Raw genomic sequence first — 23,738 nt, forward strand, 5'->3', positions numbered from 1 at the left:
GGGCATTATGTCCAAACAGTTCTATCAGACCAGAGGACATTTCTCCAAAAAGTATATTTGTCCCCATGTACAGTTGCAAACCGTAGTCTGGCTTTTTTATGGCTGTTTTGGATCAGTGGCTTTTTCCTTGCTAAGCGGTTTTTCAGGCTATGTCGATATAGGACTCATTTGACTATGGATACTTTTGTACCTGTTTCTTCCAGCATCCTCACAAGGTCCTTTCCTGCTGTTCTGGGACTGATTTGCATGACAGCCACCTAGCGCAGAAATAGTTTTGCCAAGTCGACAAAACAATATGATACGATATATCTTCCCATCAAAATCCAGATATGGAACTCACACTTTTTTCTTAGCCCCCCTTCACAACCCCAGACCCCTCTCTCTCTCTCTCATATGCTTCAGACTTGGTGTGGAGCAGTAGACTACACATGGAGCACAGACTTGGAGAAACGGGCACATCCCAACTCCCCAAGATTCAGATTTTCCAATCTCCAGTGTTTTCATACCTCTGCTAGATAGGGGGTCTGTGGAGATCTCTATCAGCAGTGTGTGCGTTCCAGGCCAGGGGCCTGTGGGGAGAGTCAGCAGTTCTACCGGGGTGGTTTCCATTCCTCTTTTTCTTTGTTCAGCCCAGAGTTTGTCCAGCTTAGTATTTTTGTTTTTTGTGTGTTCAGCTGATGGTTTCAGTCTTGACCACCTCCTTACTCATCCTCAGTAAAGCCACTTTCAGTTATGCGTGTCCATTGACACCACAGGAGGCAGAATGGACTCTCTAGCCCACTGAGCAGGAATTCACCTCTATTCTGTCCAGTGGGACGCTAAGGGATGGATCACTCCTGCTGCAGTCAATGGAGTGGTTTAGTCTTTCCCACATTCTGTGTGTTTGTGCATGCAGTACTGGGTCAGACTCAGGTCAGTAAATAGCAGCTGGAATCCCTCCAGGTCAAAATGAGTACTGTGCCGTTTGTAGTGTGGTGTCAGGGAATTGGCTGTGGTATAGTGGTAGTATAGAATCTCCAAGTGGGTTTTCACTGGATGCGGTGTATTCAGTGCTTGGTTTATGTCTACAGAACCTGCATTAGTTGAGGAATGTCCACGTCTGTTATGCAGAGGAAAGGTGTGGCTGCTGTGGATTTCCCCTCTAAGCTGAAGAGGAAGTCCCACACAGAGGGGCGGATAGTTGCTTCATCACTATAGCACTGAGTGAGACTGGTCATGGATTCACAAACTACCATAACACATGGTCGAACTGCTCTTCCCTGAATCTTTATCTAGAACAATATCCATGCCCACACATCCAGATGTAGGTTGTCAGGGGTGTTTAGTCTATTTCCAGCTTTTTTTTAGCTTGTTTTATTTTCTGCTTGAGAAGCATGGCTGTCTGGCTCTGTAAACGGATAACATCAGTTGTGTGTAATCTATATTAGTCAGGCGAGGAACCGGTTTGACTGACTGCGACTGAAGCAAAGCACAGCCTATTCTCTCTCCTTTGAACACACCAAACACATTACACCTCACACTAGAGGTTGACTGATTAATCAGCATGGCAGATTTCAAGTTTTCATAACCATCAGTAATTGGCATTTTTGGACGCCGATTACATTGCACTCCACGAGGAGACTGCGTGGCAGGCTGACCACCTGTTATGTGAGTGCAGCAAAGATCGAAGGTAAATTGCTTCCTAGCATTACACTTAACTTATGTTAAGATTGTTTTTTTTATAAGATAACTTGTGACCCCAAACCTGCATGCGGGAGCGTAATCATCGCCTGAAACTATTTAGCATAACGCAATGGACATAAATATTCCTATTCATGAAAAACACAAATGAAATATATTGAAACACAGCTTGGCTTTTTGTTAATCACCCTGTCATCTCAGATTTTCAAAATATGCTTTACAGCCAAAGCTGGACAAACATTTGTAAGTTTATCGATAGCCTAGCATAGCATTATGCCCTGCTAGCAGCAGGCAACCTTGTCACAAATCAGAAAAGCAATCAAATTCAATTGTTTACCTTTGAACTTCGGATGTTTTCACTCACGAGACTCCCAGGTAGATAGCCAAAGTTCATTTTTCCCAGAAGATTATTTTTGTAGGCGAAATAGCTCCATTTGTTCTTCCCGTTTGGCTGAGAAATCGCCCGGAAATTGTGGTCACGACAACGCCAAAAAAGATTCCAAATTAGCTCCATAATGTCGACAGAAACATGGCAAACGTTGTTTAGAATCAATCCTCAAGGTGTTTTTCTCATATCTATTCGATAATGTATCCGCCGGGACAATTCGTTTTTCAGTAGGGCCGATTGGATAAATGGCTACCTCTGTATTTTACACGAGAGTCATCCTGGGAGCCATCATGTGACCACTTACGCAATGTAGCCGCCTACGGCTATTCTTCCACAGAAATGCATAAAACTACTTCACAATGCTGTAGACACCTTGGGGAATACGTAGAAAGTGTAAGCTCGTTGATAGGACATTGACAGCTCAATAGGGACTTATTGGAACGCAGCGCTTTCAAAATATGGGGCACTTCCGGATTGGATTTTTCTCAGGCTTTCGCCTGCAACATCAGTTCTGTTATACTCACAGACAATATCTTTACTGTTTTGGAAACGTTAGTGTTTTCTATCCAAAGCTGTCAATTATATGCATATTCTAGCATCTTGTCTTGACAAAATATCCCGTTTAAAACGGGAACATTTAAAAAAATATATATAAAAGAAATAAAAAATACTGCCCCTAGAGTCGCAACAGGTTAACTACACATGGTTTATATGACTAGTTTAACTAGCTTGTCCTGCTTTGCAAATAATCAATGCGGTGCCTCTTAATTTATCATTGAATCAGTCTACTTTGCCGAACGGTTGATTTTTAACAAGCGCATTCCCAAATTGTATTTTTATATATTTATATTTAAAAAACGTCTGATTAATCGGTTTCGGCTTTTTTGGTCCTCCAATCGTTATCGGCGTTGAAAAATCATCGGTCTACCTCTACACACATTGCTTCACACGTTAAGCGACACCCGCACACCTCTACTTAACCCGGCACTGAACTCGTAACTCTACTAAGGCTTAATCGAAGCACTCAACCCCAGAGCCACTTTACTGCACGCTGGCCTACGGCTATCCCACATTGCTCGGCCAACTGACTCTTCACCCTAAAAAACAACTCCCCTCTCCTCCCTCCTCCTTATACTTCTGCCACCCCAGCTAACCCTGCCTGCCCCAGGAAAAGTTGCCTAACTGCTTACTTCAATCAGGGTACAGAGGGAGAGTATAGGCTTGTCGTTACTTTAAGAGTCTAATCCGAGTGGCATTCATTAACCTTGATGCTGCAGTAACTACAGTGAAGGGAGTGTAGGGGTGACAGTGTAGGGTGGAGAGGTTAAAAGTGACAGGTTGAACACTCAGGGACAGTCCTAAAATCTGTTCTGCTGTGTTTCTGCTCTCCTCGCCGGCTGCAGTGTAGTGGCCCGTGGCTAAAACAAACACTGTGTGGGAGGGAGAAGGCTGTTTTTTGGGGGCATTACCTCATCAGGACATTTGTTTTGCCTTTTGTCTCACGCTCCGGCTCACTGGTGCTCCTCCTGTCTGTGTACTCAAATACACTCCCTTTTGCATACTCTGCCTCGGAACCCAAAGTAATGATACCGATGTATGTTTGTTCAAGACCACAGTCATGAACTGGCTTGGCACTGAGCCATCTTTTGTAGTTGATCATGACCTCTGTGAGGTTCTGTTTGAAACAGAGGTAATCCTATAGAGCTGGTCGTGATGGCGATCAGGCCAACCAACCAACTCTCACAGAACCCCTGAGTAGTCATGGCCCATGCAATAGCGGCTAGCAAGTGTTGTCATAACCAACACCAACCTCTTTCTCTGTGGCTACCCATAATCCCCTTGGTCTTACTGTGAGCCACTTTAATCAGCTGTGACCTGTACGACCCGGTAAAGTACTTCAGGGGTGACTAGCTCTATCTGCCGTGACTACAGTGTGTATAAATACAGGGTGGATTTAGAGGCTAAAGCCCCCCAGATTGTAAGGTTTTTTTTGTTTTTTTTTTTGTCATCTTATGCCATGATTTTGCCGTACCTGACAATTGTGAAGTTGTGGGCAAAGTCGTAGGTTGTAAACGATTGTCGGTCGTCTTGGCTTGTTCCGTGTGACCTGGTCTACTTCTGACGATTTAAGTACCAACACGTCCGGTCGTAGGCTCCAACAGTTCTGGCAGTATCAGATTTTTGGGGGGCATTTATTGTGCGTGTGGCTGATGTTACGAGCTGATTTCGGTGACTGACCAATAGGAACAAAACCACCACTGATTATGCACACAATAATACGATTATTGGGAATAGTCAGAATAATATAATAGTTTGATATTAATGTTTGCATGCTGTGCAAGAAGGATTTCCCTAATAACCTTCTTTACATGACCCATCTGAAATCAGGCTACCTGATGAGATTTTGATAAATGCACAATTGCTAATCAAAATAAATGTTCTACCACAGTGTCAATGTTATTTTGGGGTTCTGAGTTTGGACGTATGATGTTTGTGTGAAGAATATGCATACTTTCAGTAAGACTGAATCTGACGTAATGTTTTAAGGTCTTTATTTATTAGTGCAGAGCCACTTTCTCCTATGCATCATCAAGTGGCCTTGATATGCTGTCATGTCTGTGTAGTGCTAACAGTGCCGTTGACCTAGTACTCCTGTAGTGAGTCACTGGGCTCGACCAAGCAACGGGTCAATGGCACCTGTTTTGGCTCATACACTGCAACCCATAGTCTCATGAACCTACTGGGTTACACCATGGGCTAGGTGGAATTGACCTCCAGTTCTCCACAGTGCCTCCCAGCCCAATCCCCGGTCTGTGAAGACATCTCGCTGCAGCAAGAGTCTAAACCCCAGTATTAGACCACATCCATTGCTAACCGTAACAGTAAGGAGCTCTGTACTGTTATTTTTTGAGCCTGTTTTCCTCTGTGGTAGGCAGTAAAAAGAGTCCATCAGAAGCATGCCTTTTATTGCCTTGATGTTGACATTAAAGAAAACTCTAGTTGGTCAGGAATATGGCCCCAGTCAGCCCTGTCTCCCTGATGTAAATACTAGGCTATTAGAACCATACCACTCCACTATCAATGTTATTGCCTAAGGTGGACTCTTCTGTGTGTGTGCGCACGTTGGCACCCTGGTCTCTCGTGCAGTGTGGCCTTATAAGGTGTCCAGTGCCTGCTAGGTCTTGCCAGGATACGGAGTGTGGTTTAGGTTTGTTTTTAGTAGCTAGGAGCCTTAGAGAGCGAAGCTCTATGCCCATGTAAGAACACACAGCGCTGTGTGGATTTTGGACCGTCAGGCAGGCACACACACTAAGGATGACGTGTCTGCTATGACTGCTTGATCCAGGGTGATATGGAGAGGAAGCTATCCATTAAGAAATAACTAAAATTCAGTTCTCATTATCGACAAACTCTGAAGTCAGATCCTTCTGCTTTCTAGGAGTTAAAACGTATGTGTACATGTGTGTGAAAGTCACAGCCTTCAGGGGTATGACTCATCTCTCTGGATCTGGGGAGCACATTCATTACATGACTATGACCTCTCTCCCTGGGTTGGGCCCGGCACACTTCTGTCCTATGATGGGATGAGTCCTCTGTGTTTGCGCAAAATCAACATGAAATATTCTGGCATCTGCTCTGGTGGACATTCCTGCAGTCAGCATGTCAATTGTACGCTCCCTCAAATTGAGACATCTGTGGCACTGTTGTGTGACAACTGCACATTATAGAGTGGCCTTTTATTGTCCCCAGCACAAGGTGCACCTGTGCAATTATTATGCTGTTTAATCAGTTTCTTGATATGCCACACCTGTCAGGTGGATGGGTTATCTTGGCAAAGGAGAAATGCTCACTAACATGGATGTAAACACATTTGTGCACAAAATTTAAGCAAAATAACATTTCTGGGATCTTTTATTTCAGCTCATGAAACCAACACTTTATATGTTGTGTTTGTTTTTGTTCAGTGTATGTATTGTTTAACGGAGGCCCGGATATAGTTTTTTATTTTTAATGTTAATTGCGGGGGGGGGGCGCGGCGGACATTTTCTACATAATTGTTCATTGGAAGATCTGTATAAAAAATATATAAATAAATGCACAACCGCCATTAAAATACTTTTCTTAAAATGAAATGTTGCCAAACGTAATTAGGAAAGAAGTGACTGGCGCTCAACCAACGTGAGTCGGTTCAACCCAAAAACAAATATTAAGAGGTTCTAAAAGTAAATTAAGTAAATGTAAAATCATCTGGAACTAAGTATCTCAATAAATAACACAAATATGCAGTATGTCAAATCAGGTAATGCCAAATTCCAGTCTGCAGTTTTGAATTAATTTCCCCCAGGCATTATGTTTTTTGTTGTTGTCATAACTCCCATTTTAACAAGTCCTTGTCAATATCAAATAAGGAAATAAAGGCACGTAGGTGTTCCTTAGTCGTAGCTTTCAGTAATAGGGTCATAATATTTTGTAGCTTAAACCGTTAAAACGCTAGAGCCAACTTCATATGAAGAAAAAAGAATGAACTGGCCACGTAGGCGCTAAAAACCACACTACAGACCACCACCATAGTGCTTGTCATTTTAACGCTGAAGTCAATTGGTGTAGATACTCTGCTGCCTGTGACTGGAACGAACTGCAAAAATCGCTGAAGTTGGAGACTTTTATCTCCCTCACCAACTTCAAACATCAGCTATCCGAGCAGCTAACCGATCGCTGCAGCTGTACATAGTCTATTGGTAAATAGCCCACCCATTTTCACCTACCTCATTCCCATACTGTTTTTATACTGTTTTTATTTATTTACTTTTCTGCTCTTTTGCACACCAATATCTCTACCTGTACATGACCATCTGATCATTTATCACTCCAGTGTTAATCTGCAAAATTGTATTATTCGCCTACCTCATGCCTTTTGCACACATTGTATATAGACTGCCCATTTTTTTATACTGTGTTATTGACTTGTTAATTGTTTACTCCATGTGTAACTCTGTGTTGTCTGTTCACACTGCTATGCTTTATTTTGGCCAGGTCGCAGTTGCAAATGAGAACTTGTTCTCAACTAGCCTACCTGGTTAAATAAAGGTAAAATAAAAAAAAGATCTTTAATTAATGTTAAGAATATATCAAAGGGCTTGTATAAAGTAATAATTTGGCCTGCAGGCTTCCAGTTGCATATCAATGATCTAGGGCCTCCAAATGAAGGTCAGGAAAACACTCTGTGGCAGGCCCAGGGCTGTGTGTGTGTGTGTGTGTGTGTGTGTGTGTGTGTGTGTGTGTGTGTGTGTGTGTGTGTGTGTGTGTGTGTGATCTTTGGTAAGATCAGCTGATACAGATAGCAAATGTCTTCAGGCCAAATAACATGTAATAACACCACTTAACTCTGTTTCTGTCAATCAGGATGTGGCACAGGAAAGGGAGTTACGGACTCATCTCAGCAGAGAGGAGATCAGACAGAAGGTCGAGCTGTACAACAACTCCTCCAAGGACCACCTCAAAATGACCCTGGCAAGTGACCTCTAATCCCTGACCCCGTCCACTAACCCTTAACCCAACTCCTGTATCAGACACTAGGCTACCTCAGTTTATCATCCCATGTGACCTAGCTACCCACTTTGATCCCTCATCCCTAAACTAACTTGAATGACTGTCCGGCTCTGATGGTTATCTCTGGCACAAGCGTGTGCGTGCGTGGGTCGGCCAGCCTCCAGAGCTGAGCTCAACCGTAAAGGCTCATTCTGCACTCATGTTTTGTCATCTATCCCCTCCTGATCCACAAGAGACGTGACACTCACGTTTGCTCGCTGCATGCTTCCACCACAACTCCTTCCTTTACCGATGATTAGGGGGATTGAACAGAAGCTCTTGAGTTGTCTTGACCCACCCTGTTATGTAGAAGAGGACCAGCTCTAACTGTCTGCTCAGTGCTCATCAATCTGCGGGCATGATGGTGGCACACAACACATGTTCACCAGACTAGCTGTCTGGAACAGGCCTGCCTGAGAGATTTGTCCCAGATGAATAACTGTAACATACAGTACCAGTAAAAAGTTTGGACACCTACTCATTCAAGAGTTTTTCTTTATTTTCAGCTCAATTGAAGACATCAAAACTATTAAATCACACAATGGAATCATGTAAACTCAGCAATAAAGAAACATTGTCTCACTGTCAACTGTGTTTTTTTTTCAGCAAACTTAACATGTGTAAATATTTGTATGAACATAAGATTCAACAACTGAGATGTAAACTGAGCAAGTTCCACAGACATGTGACTAACAAATGGAATAATGTAAAATCAAAATTAAGTCTGTATCTAGGGTTGCCACCACCTCCATTAAGTACGGCAGTGCATCTCTTCATGGACTGCACCAGATTTGCCAGTTCTTGCTGTGAGATATTACCCCACTCTTCCACCAAGGCACCGGCAAGTTCCTGGATATTTCTGGGGGGAAATGGTGGTATTGTCATGCTGGAGGATCAGGTCAGGATGAGCCTGCAGGAAGGGTATCACATGAGGGAGGAGGATGTCTTCCCTGTAATGCACAGCGTTGAGATTGCCTGCAATGACAACAAGCTCAGTCCGATGATGCTGTGACACACCGCCCCAGACCATGACTGACCCTCCACCCCCAAATCGATCCCGCTCCAGAGTACAGGCCTCGGTGTAACGCTAATTCCTTCGATGATAAACGTGAATCCGACCATCACCCCTGGTGAGACAAAACCGCAACTCGTCAAAAGAGCACTTTTTGCCAGTCCTGTCTGCTCCAGCGACGGTGGGTTTGGCATTGTTGCCGGTGATGTCTGAGGACCTGCCTTACAACAGGCCTACAAGCCCTCAGTCCGGCCTCTGTCCGCAATAGGCTGAGAATCTGAGCACTGATGGGGAGTGTGCGTTTCTGGTGCAACTTGGGCAGTTGTTCCCATCCTGTACCTGTCCCGCAGGTGTGATGTTTTGATGTACCGATCCTGTGCAGGTGTTACACGTGTTCTGCCACTGCGCGGATGATCAGCTGTCCATCCTGTCTCCTTGTAGCACTGTCTTAGGCATCTCGCAGTACGGACATTGCAATTTATTGCAGTCCTCATGCCTCCTTGCAGCATGCCTAAGGCACGTTCACATAGATGAGCAGGGAACCTGGGCATCTTTCTTTTGGGGATTTTCAGAGTCTGTAACAAGGCCTCTTTAGTGTCCCAAGTTTTCACAACTGTGACCTTAATTGCCAACCTGTTGGCAACCTGGTGCGGGTTCATTAATTGTTTATGGTTCATTGAACAAGCATGGGAAACAGTGTTTAAACCCTTTACTATGAAGATCTGAGAAGTTATTTGGATTTTTACAAATTATATTTTAAAACAGGGTTGTGACAAGGGACGTTTCTTTTTTTTTGCTGAGTTTAGTAACCAAAAAAGTGTTAATTCTTCAAAATAGCCACCCCTGCCTTGACAGCTTTGCACACTCTTGGCATTCTTTCAACCAGCTTCATAAGGTAGTCACCTGGAATGCATTTCAATTAACTGTTGTTCCTTGTTCAAAGTTAAAAGTAAGTTTGTGGAATGTCTGTATTAATGCGTTTGAGCCGATCAGTTGTTTTTGTGACATGGTAGGGTTGGTATACAGAAGATAGCCCTATTTGGTAAAATACCAAGTCCATATTATGGCAAGAACAGCTCAAAGAGAAACGACAGTCCATTACTTGAAGACACGGAGTTCAGTCAGTCCTGTTTCTTTAAGTGAAGTCTCAAAATCATCAAGCGCTATGATGAAACTGGCTCTTATGAGGACCGCCACAGGAAAGGAAGACCCAGAGTTACCTCTGCTACAGTGGATAAGTTCATTAGACTTACCAGCTTCAGAAATTGCATCCCAAATAAATGCTTCACAGAGTTTAAGACGACACATCTCAACATCAACTGTTCAGAGGAGACTGCGTGAATCAGGTCTTCATGGTTGAGTTGTTGCAACGATACCACTAAAGGACACCAATAAGACTTGCTTGGGGCAAGAAACTCAAGCAATGGACATTAGACCGGTGGAAATTTGTCCTTTTGGTCTGAGTCCAAATTTGAGATTTTTGGTTCCAACCGCTGTGTCTTAGACTCAAGAGGTGAAAGGATGATCTCTGCATGTGTGGTTCCCACCGTGAAGCATGGAAGAGGAGGTGTGGGGGTGCTTTGCTGGTGACACCGTCTGTGATTTATTTAGAATTCAAGGCATACTTAATCAGAATGGCTACCACAGCTTTCTACAGCAATACGCCATCCCATCTGGGTTTGCGCTTAGTGGAACAATTTGTTTTTCAACAGGACAATGACCCAACAGACATCCAGGCTGTGTAAGGGCTATTTGACCAAGGAGACTGTGTCAGATAACCTGGCCTCCATAATCACCTGACCTCAACCCAATTTGGTGGTTTGGGATGAATTGGACCGAAAAGTGAAATGGTGCTTTTCCAACAAGTGCTCATGCATATGTTGGAACTCCGTCAAGACTGTTGGAATTCCAGGTGAAGCTGGTTAAGGGAATTCCAAGAGTGTGCAAAGCTGTCATCAAGGAAAAATGGCTACTTTGACAGTAACTGTTTTGCTTACTACATGATTCCATATGTGTCATTTAATAGTTTTGCTGACTACACTATTATACTGCAATGTAGAAAATAGTACAACTAAAGAAACCCTGGAATGAATGTGTCTAAACGTTTGACTGGTACTGTACTTATTGACTTCTGAGGGGTCAACGTTCAACCACTGTTCTTTGATTCAGATTGATGTCATGCTATCAGACATGTCAGTCTCATCTAAAACATGCAGTCAGGAAGGCATAATGACTACTTCTGTCTTCTTTAGAATGTCTTTCTATGCTCCCACACCCATTTTATTCTCTCCTCTCTTTGTGTCCCCGATCTGTCCATCGATCGCAACCACAAGTAACTCTTTTGTTCTTTCTCTAAAGAAATATAACGGTGTGGGTGCGTTTTAGTCGTGGCAGTCAGCTGATTTGAGTTTCAGCTCATCGCCTTTAATGACTCTCACACACACGCGGTGCTGTCCCATCCGCAAGTGGAACGTGAAGTAATGGGCTTAGAGAGAGGCCCACAAATCTGGGCTCAATCTGCTAACTTGTTACCCCCCCCTAAACATGCTCGCTTGTGTACATTTTCTGTTGCCCTGAAGTATCCTGACCTGTCTCTCTCTCTCCCTGTAGAACCCCAGTGGTGTCTATACAGGGTTCATCAAGGTGCAGTTGGAGCTGAGGAGACCCATCACTGTACGAGGAGGTGGGGGAGGAGAGGAGGCCTTCTACCTCCCCCAGGGGGCGACTAACACTCTTCACATCAGCTCCAACAACACCATACGACAGGTGGGTCTCTCACACAGTTAAGGTCAACCTGCTTGCAGTGATTTGTAGAAAATGGCTTGAATTATATATGAACGCTGATGCTATGAATGTTGATTTATCAGGTGATCCAGGCCCTGTTGACCAAGTTCACCGTAGCTGACAACCCTGCTAAATATGCCCTGTACAAACGCTGCCGCAGGGAGGAGCAAGGTAAGTGTCTGTCTTTCTGGCTACAGGAGAGACTAGCTGGTTTGTCATGCCATAGATGCCAGACTGTGTTAGCTGGCAGGATGGCTTGCATGCCAGAATTGGGCTGGTGTCTGAACATGGTGTGTGTGGAGTGTATTCATGAGTGCGAGTGTGTCTGTATCTATAGGGTCAGGATGTGACTTTCTAGACTCCTCGCCCTCATGTTGCTGAATGCCACAGGGCTGTCCTCACACACATTGTGTTTCATCCCTGTGTCTGGAATACCCCGGCAGGGCAGAACACACACACACACACATACAGCATGTCCAGCAGCAGCTGCTCTCCAACCCGCCAGCCTGTGGAGAGATGGCCCTAACTGGTTTCAGTACAGGTTATAGTAGCGCCTGTGTCTTGGTCTTCTCTCCCCCACCTACTGTTACTACAGTTCTTCCTGTGTTAGGGCTCTGCTAGATACGATTGATAGGGCAGATCACTGGCGGGGTTCAGCCTAGACCTTAACCCGGGTTTGAGACCGCCAGCAGACGAGCAAAGATGGATCAGTCCCTTCTCCCTATACCACAGAGCAGGAGATTAGCCCCTCTTACTGAAGACTGGGTGGGGGTCGGGAATAGGAGTGCAGGTAGGTTATGGTTTTGATTGTGAATAGGTCAGACTTCCAGCCAAGTAGCAGTGCTGACTGCAGTCTGTCACGGTCTGTCTAATCTCTTCTCACACTGTTGTGTAATCTGACAGCTCTTCATTATGTCAAGGGAAATGCACACACGCTATCCCCGACCTCTAGGACAGTGTGGCTCAGATGCTAGCTCTGACGTCGTGGTGTTTTCCCCTCGGTAAATGAAGAGGGGAGGGTTGAGCCTGTTAATGAGATGGTCTGTCTAGACGGAGCCATTACTGTGGTCCAATTAAAAACAGTTTAGTTCCACTAGCTGATAAATACCCTCAGACAGATACACAGCAGCACCCCCTGGGTGGAGTAGGCCTGGGGGGGGGCATAGACTCAGTTTAATGGTCAGGATTTGTACCGTCAACTGACCCTAGATCTGTTACTGTGACGTATGAGGAAGGGTAAATGTTTGCATGTCTATGTAACGTATGGCCCCTTCTGATAGTGGGAGCTTAAAGCCCCTGCCTGCAGCAAGAAATACCATTGTGATGTCAGAATCCGGTGTGGCATGGAATGCGGTTCTCTCCCAGTCCCGCTGAGATGGACGGTTAAACTACTGTACCGCCACGGCACCATCTGTTACATAGCTGGTCTCTTTCACCAATTGGGTTTTAATAGGGTTAGGTATAGGCTGGTTAGGCCTAGCAGGCAGGAACCTCCACTGTAGAGGGACAGGCTGGGAACATGTGCTGGTGTCTCTGGATAAGGAGCATGCGGGAGGGTTGAGGGCTGCCTGGTGACTGGTGACTGACTCTCGTGAAAGACTTCTGTCTCTGATCTGACAGGGCTGCTGTGGTTATTTACCCGTGTGTGTGCATTTGTTTGTGTGCCCTTACCCCATTGGCATGGAGCCAAGACTTTTATCCAGGGTTGTTTTCCATGCACACACACCACTTTGGCCTATCCCCAGTTTCTCATTATTCAGTGTTTTACAGCACGCCTTCCCCCTGACTCAACACTGAACCCCTTTGTAGAATGTCCAATGATCATGCCTTATAACCACCGCATATTATGGTACTGATGTTCTAGCTTGTGTGTTTTTCCTCCTGCAGTGTACATGTGTAAGCTGTCGGAGGGAGAGCATCCGTTGTTCCTGCGTCTGCTAGCAGGTCCCAACACAGACACACTAGGCTTCGTCCTGAGAGAACAGCAGACTGGCGAGGTCATGGTAAGATGCACACGGAAATCCCACACACAAGATAACACACACTCTCACTCTCTGTATTAACCGTACTCCTCTCTTCCAGTGGGAAGCGTTCTCCATCCCAGAGTTGAGTAACTTCCTGAGGATGCTGGAGAAGGAGGAGACAGAGCGGGTGTGTTCCGTGATGCGTCGCTACGACAACTACAGACTCAAACTGCAGGAGGCCATGAGCGCAGCAGGGGGGCTGGGGTAACTACTGCCCCTGGAGGAGAGGAGGAGAGAGGGCTGGGAACCAAAAGCCAGTCTGGGGGACACTGAGGGGGAAACTGGAGAGAGACAGACAGCTGGAATTAACTCCAGATTGTACCAGTGGACCCTGTGTGCAATACACTGGATGGACAATAGAGGGCAGCAGAGGGCAGTGGTTCCACTGCAGTCAGCCTGGACTTCATTCAGGAGCACTCAAGTGACTAGCTCCATGTCTTTACTGAGTAGGCCTACACCCTGTGTGCCATGTTCACTCTTCTGTTCACTCTCTTCCCATCCTTATGGTTAGTGCATTCTCTCTAGTTGTGTTTGTATTATTTTAGAATGACCTTTTTGAACGCGAATGATTCAAACCCCAAAATAATTGATTCAATTTATTTGTACTTTCTATTTAATTGGATGCGTTGGTTTGTACATATTGTTGTTTTAATTTATGTGGGTGATGCTTTGTTCTGTTTCTTTTCTGAAATGGTTTTATTGAGTTCTATGATAGGCGTGGCAGCAATCTAACCCCTACAGGGACCTAGTGAACTCATTTATTTCTCTCACAGGGGCGCACAGAAAACACATTGGCAACAAAGGCTAGACTGGTTTATGGAATTGACTCTGTATTAAAGGTAACTGAGAGATGGAGAAGATGAGTGATTGTGTTTAAACTGAGGGTTGTGATGGTCTTGAAAGGAGAAGAACATTTGGTGTAGAGTCTGAGAGTCACAAGCTGTTTGGGGTTTAGAGGTCAGAACGGGAGTGTTACAGCTTGTGACCAGACTGACAGGTAGTGAAGTTTGATCTGACCTCTGGACATGCCGTGAGAATGGAAAGATTTTAGGAAGTTGACTAATGGTTTTAGAGGAGGTAGAGAAGAAACTTAGAAAGCTGTGTAAGGAAAAACATGAGAAATTAAATGGATGTGACAAACAAGGGTTTTTGGAGTTCCGTGTTAAGAGATTGTTGATGCCGAGAAAGTTCAGGTCCTAGTTTAAACCACCTCTTTTGGAGCCAGTGCCAGGCCTGTGGCCACAGATAACATGTTTAGGAATAGCAGCGAATGACTGGCTATATTGTTCCTGTTCCTCTGGTATTCATTTAACATGGCTACGTCTGTCCTAATCTGCTGTAGGGCTGGTAAGATAAATGCTTTAAAACAGCCTTTCATTGCACCAGCGTGGGATCTCTGAACCCTGAAGCAAAGCTGCATGTGACATGCTTTGCATGGATGTGCTAACAGACCAAAGAAACTAGTCCGTAATCGTGGAGGTGAAGTCATATGACCATGTGTTCATCAGTCTCCTAGACTAGGAGAGAGAGGCTAGAACTTGTTGCTTTGAGAAGTTCTCACATTTTGCCTCCCTTTCTGTCTCTACCAGGGTTGTATTTATCTTCTGGCAGTCATGGGGGGGGGGGGGGGGGGGGGGTCATTTGAACCGAGACTGTCCATCTATTGCAAAGTACAATCATTTCAATGGACAGAGCAACAAGTGAGTGCATTTTGGCCCATCAACCCTCAGCACCTTATCAAAACACACTGACCAAATGCAAGAATATATGTTGAATTGGCATGTTTAAAAGCCTTGTTTATCAGTACTATATGACGTTTTTCTGATGGTACTGCATGTTTATCTCTATAGAAGAGTAGTGGTGTGGTTATATAGCCCCACCTTATGGATATATGCTGTAACTGTCCTCTCGGTCTTCACCTGCATCAAACTGTTTATCTAAAGCCTGTTGGTGATATGATGTGGTGTTGCTTTCTCTTTTTCTGTTCTATAACTGAAGATATTCTAAAATATTTAGATTTATTTTAGGTTTTGCCTGGTGCAAGCTCTTAGAGGCCTCGTAAAAATTGAGGGAAAATGTTATAGCTAGAGTTTTATAAGGGGTTACACACCCTGAACTTAATTTGTTTAATCACTGTGTTAATGAAGTTCGATATGGTAAAATAATCTCTCATATTTTAGATCCTAAAGCCATTATTTTCTTTGTAAGCCCTGGTAAATGGTGTTGCAAAGCACAGTGTTACATTGACAGATACCACTGGCCCTGTGTTAGCTAGTTAGAGGTCTGCACATCTCAGCATCAGGGCTTTGAACCAGACCAGTTCATATCTATCTCCAGCGCTCCTATCGGACCAGTTTACTGTCTACTGAAGCTTCTGGGCACTACCTTTTAATTCAGGGAATTTTCTTTTCTCCATTTACCAGATGCCGATCTTCCACTATTCTAATTCTAGACAATGTTTCATAATTAGGCCTTTCTTATTGAAATACGAGTGGCTTTTATGAAAGATGTTAGGTGTTTCTAAAACTTGATATTTATATAAGCTCCTGTATGATTTGTTAGACTGTGAAAGTTGGTTTATCTTCAATTTGTATCATGTTATGGGCGGTGCTGTCTGGTTGGCTTTTACGTCTGTAGGAATATGACTGCTAAGGTAACCCATATAAATATACTGAAATGCATGCATTATCTACTCTAATGCATATAGGCCTACTATGTGGCTTCCATGGAACCGTAGGCCAGTACTGTTGAACTTGGAAATGTATGAACAATTTATATAGATATTCGTAAACTAGATAGATGCATAACTCTATTTGCCAAAGATTGCCCCCCCTGTCTCTTAAGCTATGCTCTTGTGATGTTCTATGCTGCAGTGCTATATGCAGAGACTAAGATCTATACCTGGAATGATTATGCTGACAGTGTTAGTTATGGTTCAGTACCAGGATGTGGATGAACACAGCAGCTGTGGGCACAGCTTGGAGGAGACAGGATGCAACTAACATGTTATAATGAAAAAGACTTTGCTATATTCTATTTATATTATTGATGATGCAGGTTTATTTTTGTAGGTAACTGTTTATTTTTGGATTGTTACCAAATGTGGCCTTTACTTCTCAAAAGGACTGAATTCATCTATTAAAGTTTCAATTGTAAAAAAAAAAAAGAGTATTAGTGAATCCACTGGTCTGGCCACTGAATCGAACATGCAGAACTATAATGACGAGACCTGACTGCACTCCTATAGGCAGCGCCTAAAGGGGTAAGCAGCAGTTGCTACATAAGATGAAGTATTCGTCCACGATCCAGTACACATAGCCGTACTTGGGGTAGTTCATTCAGGTGTTGCAGTAGAACAAGGGCTGTGCAGCATAGCAGGAGCATCTGCAGCAATAGGTTGACAAGACAGCGGTCGCCCAGGTATGTCATCTTGCTCATAGATCTCAGGTTTCTACACCAACATGTCTTTGCCTGTGTACCCGGGATCTCAATCTTCAGAAGGTCTCTGGCGTGACCTTCCTGTGGACTTCGGAGGCTGTGCCAGTGTCAAGCGGCCTCTTCATCATCCCGCATATCTCAGCCTTCAGGTCCTTGGTGTCGGTGGCTGTGACCTCCAGAGCTCAAACCTTACAGGTCCTGCTCTCCTTTCTCTATGAGACCGAATAGTATCTCGTTAATGTTATTGGGAGGGCTCTCTAGGGACTGGGCAGGGGCCGGCCAGACCATCTCATCAATTGTATGCCTTTAATCACTTTCAAATTCATTTATGGAGCTATGGATGTTATAACAGACAATCCATGATTATACATTTGTTTACATTAACCTTGTTTACAAACGTTGAAATAAAGCAAGTTTATATTTGGCGTTCTTACAGGACAGTTAAAGGGAAACTCCACCACTTATCAACTTAATTTGTATTATTTCCAGCACAATACCAGTGTTAATATGTGAAATGGTGCATTTCTATGTTTTGTTGAAAAAGTGATTTTTCAAATGGTGAGATTTGCGGTGACGGGGAGCGTGAAAATACCCTCCCTTGGGCTAAACTCTTCGCAGGTTTTGAAAATCAGTTTTTTACTTTTAATCCTACCCTATGATATCACAAATAAAGTTAAAAACAAAAAAGATTATTTTTCAAAATGGATAATAGAAGCACACCGTTTACACATACAGTATGTAGACACTGGTTTGGTGCCACAGATGATGAATATGAGGTTAACAAATGGCGGAATTTCCCTTTTAAACTAAGCTCATGAAGCATTTATAGGTTGCATTCTTCAAGAATCAATGGGTATATATCATTCATAAATCCAAAAATGGATGTAGACCGAAATTGTTGCTTTTGCGTAAAATTGTTCAAAGGTTTTACTGACTTACAGTTCATATTAGGAAATCGGTCAATTAAAAATAAGTCATTGGGCCCTAATCTATGGATTACATATGACTGGCAACACAGATATGCATATGTTGGTCATATACCTTTTTAAAAAAAAATGGTAAGGGAGTAGATCAGAAACCAGTCAGTATCCGGTGTGACCACCATTTGCCTCATGCATTGCGACACATCCCCTTCGCATAGAGTTGATCAGGCTGTTTATTGTGGCCCGTGGAATGCTTTCCCTCAACACTTCAATGACTCCGCGAAGTTGCTGGATATTGGCGGGAAATGGAACACGTCGATCCAGCAAGCACCATACATTACCCACTGAGCTACAGAAGATCTTCATGATGTCCATAATCAGGGCATGACAAGAACATATCCATCAAGGCACCCCCAAAACAAATCGCAGTATTACTTTTTGAGGTTGCAGGTCCATAAGTCCATGTCTTGCATATGCAGGCACATGCACAGATCGAGGTCTGGGTACCTGAGCACCTGCCCTTCTGAAAGGTGCCCTTTCAGATTGGTGCTGTTTTTGTCTTCAGTTTTAGGGCTTTATTCAATCTGTATCACTGAAGACTTACAGAATGTGTGATAGACTGGTAAAAGGTCTTTATAGTTCTATATTCCCTTTTGTTATAGAATTGTAGGCTGTAAGACAGGAGATCCTCCAATCTAAAAACACTGACCCCTAGTGGTCTGAATTTTGCCTTTGACCTCAGCAAATATGAACATATCCTTTCCTCAGCTTGCACTTAAGATGTTACCTTTGTTGATGATGCTTATGCATTATGTCTCAACCACAAGACTACATGTAACAAAGATTAAATTAAATGGAAACATTGAAATACACTATATATACAAAACTGGCGGTCAGTGCCATTTAAGATGAGGGAGGGGGATTTTTGTTTTTCATGACCGTGGCCTTATTTCTATTACAGTATATTGGATGACTCTCATTCATATTCCATTCACCCAGTTCAATGTAATAGCGATAGGTTTAGGTTACGACATGATACTCAAATGTTCCCCTATACCTGTCATGAGGTTGCTACAACCAAGCCTATGAAAGAAAGTTTACAACGTAGGTGCACACAGGTCAATAGACAAATTTGAGGTGACAGACGGTGACATTCAATACCGCCTTTCACACTCTTGCCTGCATCAAGCTGATCTAGGGTGTAATCATTAGACCAACAGTTGCAAATGAGAGTTTCTATTGGACAAATTCTGATCCCTGTTTTTTTTCCCTTTGCTTCTGTTTAAGAAATATTTTTCAACAGAAATACATCCCTGATTACAAGTAAACACTGTTTGCTTTGATAGCAGCCACGTTGTATTCCTTCTCGCATCTCTCCTCCTCTCACCTCTTCCCTTCACTTGTGGACTTCAATGCACAACACATCAGCTGTATGTGACCTGCCGAAAAACCTTTCCAAGCCAAACCTCTACACATAATATTGTTGTCACCATATTAGCTAAAGTAACGTCAAAGTCAGCATATCTAATAGAACTAACCTGTTAGTAAACCAGCTAAAATCAGTAACGTTACAGTGTACAGTCAGTAAGCAGTTACACCGGTGGCAATAAATTAGTAATACCAAAAGCTTACCTTTACTTGGAAGAGTTCCAGTGTTGTGTTGGAAAGTCATAGCCAGCTAGCTAACAAAGCATCCCTCTGGTTGAGAAGGGTGTTTCAGTAGGCTAAACTAGCTAGCAGCATTTGCTAGCTAAGTAAGTGAAACTGGAAAGAAATGACAATCTCTCTATTTCTCTCGTGCGTCTCCTTCATTTTGGAAGAAATTAATTTGTTCAAAACTGTTCAACTATTGTCTTTCTCTGTCTTTGAGTCAGCTATTCACCACATTTTATACACTGCAGTGCTAGCTAGCTGTAGCTTATGCTTTCAGTGCTAGATTCATTCTCTGATCCTTTCATTAGGTGGACAAGGTTAGTTCATGCTGCAAGATCTCTGACAGGCTGGAGGACGTCCTCCGGAAGTTGTCATAATTACTGTGTAAGTCTATGGAAGGGGGTAACAACCATGAGCCTCCTAGGTTTTGTATTGAAGTCAATGTACCCAGAGGAGGACGGAAACTAGTTGTCCTCCAGCTACACGATGGCACTACCCTACAGAGTGCTGTTGGGGCTACTGTACACCTTTGCAAAATTGTGTGTTTTCATCAATTATTTGGTGACATGATTATACACTGCTCAAAGAAATAAAGGGAACACTTAAACAACACAATGTAACTCCAAGTCAATCACACTTCTGTGAAATCAAACTGTCCAATTAGGAAGCAACACTGATTGACAATAAATTTCACATGCTGTTGTGCAAATGGAATAGATAACAGGTGGAAATTATAGGCAATTAGCAAGACACCCCCAATAAAGGAGTGGTTCTGCAGGTGGTGACCACAGACAACTTCTCAGTTCCTATGCTTCCTGGCTGATGTTTTGGTCACTTTTGAATGCTGGCGGTGCTTTCACTCTAGTGGTAGCATGAGATGGAGTCACACAAATGGCTCAGGTAGTGCAGCTCATCCAGAATGGCACATCAATGCGAGCTATGGCAAGAAGGTTTGCTGTGTCTGTCAGCGTAGTGTCCAGAGCATGGAGGCGCTACCAGGAGACAGGCCAGTACATCAGGAGACGTGGAGGAGGCCGTAAGAGGGCAACAACCCAGCAGCAGGACCGCTACCTCCGCCTTTGTGCAAGGAGGAGCAGGAGGAGCACTGCCAGAGCTCTGCAAAATGACCTCCAGCAGGCCACAAATGTGCATGTGTCTGCTCAAACGGTCAGAAACGGACTCCATGAGGGTGGCATGAGGGCCCGACTTCCACAAGTGGGGGTTGTGCTTACAGCCCAACACCGTGCAGGACGTTTGGCATTTGCCAGAGAATACCAAGATTGGCAAATTCGCCATTGGCGCCCTGTGCTCTTCACAGATGAAAGCAGGTTCACACTGAGCACGTGACAGACGTGACAGTCTGGAGACGCCGTGGAGAACGTTCTGCTGCCTGCAACATCCTCCAGCATGACCGGTTTGGCGGTGGGTCAGTCATGGTATGGGGTGGCATTTCTTTGGGGGGCCGCACAGCCCTCCGTGTGCTTGCCAGAGGTAGCCTGACTGCCATTAGGTACCGAGATTAGATCCTCAGACCCCTTGTGAGACCATATGCTGGTGCGGTTGGCCCTGGGTTCCTCCTAATGCAAGACAATGCTAGACCTCATGTGGCTGGAGTGTGTCAGCAGTTCCTGCAAGAGGAAGGCATTGATGCTATGGACTGGCCCGCCCGTTCCCCAGACCTGAATCCAATTGAGCACATGTCTTGCTCCATCCACCAACGCTACGTTGCACCAGACTGTCCAGGAGTTGGCGGATGCTTTAGTCCAGGTCTGGGAGAAGATCCCTCAGGAGACCATCCGCCACCTCATCAGGAGCATGCCCAGGCGTGTGACTCCAAATCCAGACCTCCACGGGTTGATACATTTGATTTACATTGATAATTTTGTGTGATTTTGTTGTCAGCACATTCAACTATGTAAAGAAAAAAGTATTTAATAAGAATATTTCATTCATTCAGATCTAGGATGTGTTATTTTAGTGTTCCCTTTATTTTTTTGAGCAGTGTATTGAGTATTGTTTTACCTTTATTTAACTAGGCAAGTCAGTTAAGAACAAATTCCTATATTCAATGGATGCCCAGGAACAGTGGGTTAGCTGCTTTGTTCATGGGCAGAACGACAGATGTTTACCTTGTCAGCTCGGGGATTCGATCTTGCAACCTTTCGTTTACTAGTCCAACGCTCTAACCACTAGGCTAGCTGCCACGTAATAATACTGAATAATGATAACTTTTTGAATGTTTTACAATTAATGAAATCACTGAGGAGGATGGTCCTCCCCTTCCTTCTCTGAGGAGCCTCCACTGATACAAAAGTATGTGGACACCCCTTCAAATGGGTGGATTTGACTAATTCAACCACACCCGTTGCTATTAAATCAAGCACACAGCCATGCAATCGCCGTAGACAAACATTGGCAGTAGAATGGCCTTACTGAAGAGCTCAGTGACTTTCAACGTGGCACCATCATAGGATGCCATCTTTCCAACAAGTCAGTTCATCAAATTTGTGCCCTGTTAGAGCTGCATCGGTCACCTGTAAGTTCTGTTATTGTGAAGTAGAAACTTCTAGGAGCAACAACGGCTCAGATGCGAAGTGGTAGGCCACACAAGCTCACAGAACTGAACTACCAAGTGCTGAAGCACATAGCGTGTAAAAATCATATGTCCTTGGTTGCAACACTCACTACTTAGTTCCAAACTGCCTCTGGAAGCAACATCGGCACAATAACTGTTCATTGGGAGCTTCATGAAATGGGTTTCCATGGCCGAGCAGCCGCACACAAGCCTAAGATCACTGTGCGTAATGCCAAGCGTCGGCTGGAGTGGTGTAAAGCTCGCCGCCATTGGACTCTGGAGCAGTGGAAAGGCGTTCACCATCTGGCAGTCCGACGAACAAATCTGTGTTTGGCAAATGCCAGGAGAACACACTCTGCCCCTATTCATAGTGCCAACTGAAAAGTTTGGTGGAGGAGACGTAATGGTCTGGGGTAGTCTTTCATGGTTCGGGCTAGGCCCTTTAGTTCCAGTATAGGGAAATCTTAGCACTACAGCATACAGTGACATTCTAGACAATTCTATGCCTCTAACTTTGTGGCAAAACTTAGGCGAAGGCTCTTTCCCGTTTCAGAATGACAATGCCCCCCATGCACACAGCGAGGTCCATACAGAAATAGTTTGTTGAGATTGTTGTGGAAGAACTTGATTGGCCTGCACAGAGCCCTGATCTCAACTCCATCGAACACCTTTGGGATGAATTGGAACGCAGACTGCAAAAGCCAGGCCTAATCAGCCAACATCAGTGCCAGACCTCACTAATGCTCTTGTGGCTGAATGGAAGCAAGTCCCTGCAGTAATATTCCAACATCTAGTGGAAAGCCTTCCCAGAAGAGTGGAGGCTGTTATAGCAGCAAAGGGGGGACCAACGACATATCAATGCCCATGATTTTGGAATGAGATGTTCGATAAGCAGGTATCCACATTCTTTTGGGCATGTAGCATATATATATACACTACCGGTCAAAAGTTTTAGAACACCTACTTATCCAAGAGTTTTTATTTTTTTGTACAATTTTGTACATTGTAGAATAATAGGGAAGTCATGAACTATGAAATACCACGTATGGAATCATATAGTAACCAAAAAATTGTTAAACAAATCCAAATAGATTTTAGATTTTAGATTCTTCAAAGTAGCCACCCTTTGCCTTGATGACAGCTTTGCACACTCTTGCCATTCCCTCAACCAGCTTCACCTGGAATGCTTTTCCAACAGTCTTGAAGTAGTTCCCACATATGCTAAGCACTTGTTGGCTGCTTTCCTTTCACTCCAACTCATCCCAAACCATCTCAATTTGGTTGAAGTCGGGTGATTGTGGAGGCCAGGTCATCTGATGCAGCTCTCCTTCTTGGTCCAATAGTCCGTACACAGCCTGGAGGTGTGTTGGGTCATTGTCCTGTTGAAAAACAAATGATAGTTACACTAAGCACAAACCAGATGGGATGGCGTATTGCTGCAGAATGCTGTGGTAGCCATGCTGGTTAAGTGTGCCTTGATTTCTAAATAAATCACAGTGTCATCAGCAAAGCACCGCCACACCATGACACTACTTCCTCCATGCTTCACGTGGGAACCACATGTGGAGCTCATTCGTTCACCTACTCTGTCTCAAAGACACGGCAGTTGGAACCAAAAATCTCAAATTTGGACTCATCAGACCAAAGGACAGATTTCCACCGGTTTAATGTT

The 23,738-nt window shown here is 44.1% G+C and overlaps 1 protein-coding gene across 3 annotated transcripts in view; it reads left to right on the top strand.

The window, feature by feature from the left end:
- The window catches only part of LOC123994677 (ras association domain-containing protein 3-like), a 66,858-nt gene extending 50,215 nt beyond the window's left edge, over positions 1-16,643 (top strand). For 2 of the 3 annotated variants that reach the window (XM_046297574.1, XM_046297575.1), the window contains exons 3-7: positions 7,472-7,579; positions 11,280-11,435; positions 11,537-11,624; positions 13,341-13,456; positions 13,536-16,643. In XM_046297574.1, coding sequence (XP_046153530.1) covers positions 7,472-7,579; positions 11,280-11,435; positions 11,537-11,624; positions 13,341-13,456; positions 13,536-13,685 — 618 coding nt within the window. In that variant the 3' untranslated portion in view covers positions 13,686-16,643. The remainder of the gene's footprint in view (positions 1-7,471; positions 7,580-11,279; positions 11,436-11,536; positions 11,625-13,340; positions 13,457-13,535) is intronic. The other variant, XM_046297576.1, reaches the window with a different exon arrangement.
- The last annotated feature ends 7,095 nt before the right edge of the window (positions 16,644-23,738 follow it).

Source organism: Oncorhynchus gorbuscha, linkage group LG14 (assembly GCF_021184085.1).
Source record: "Oncorhynchus gorbuscha isolate QuinsamMale2020 ecotype Even-year linkage group LG14, OgorEven_v1.0, whole genome shotgun sequence".
In the NCBI taxonomy this organism is placed as follows: Eukaryota; Metazoa; Chordata; class Actinopteri; order Salmoniformes; family Salmonidae; genus Oncorhynchus; species Oncorhynchus gorbuscha.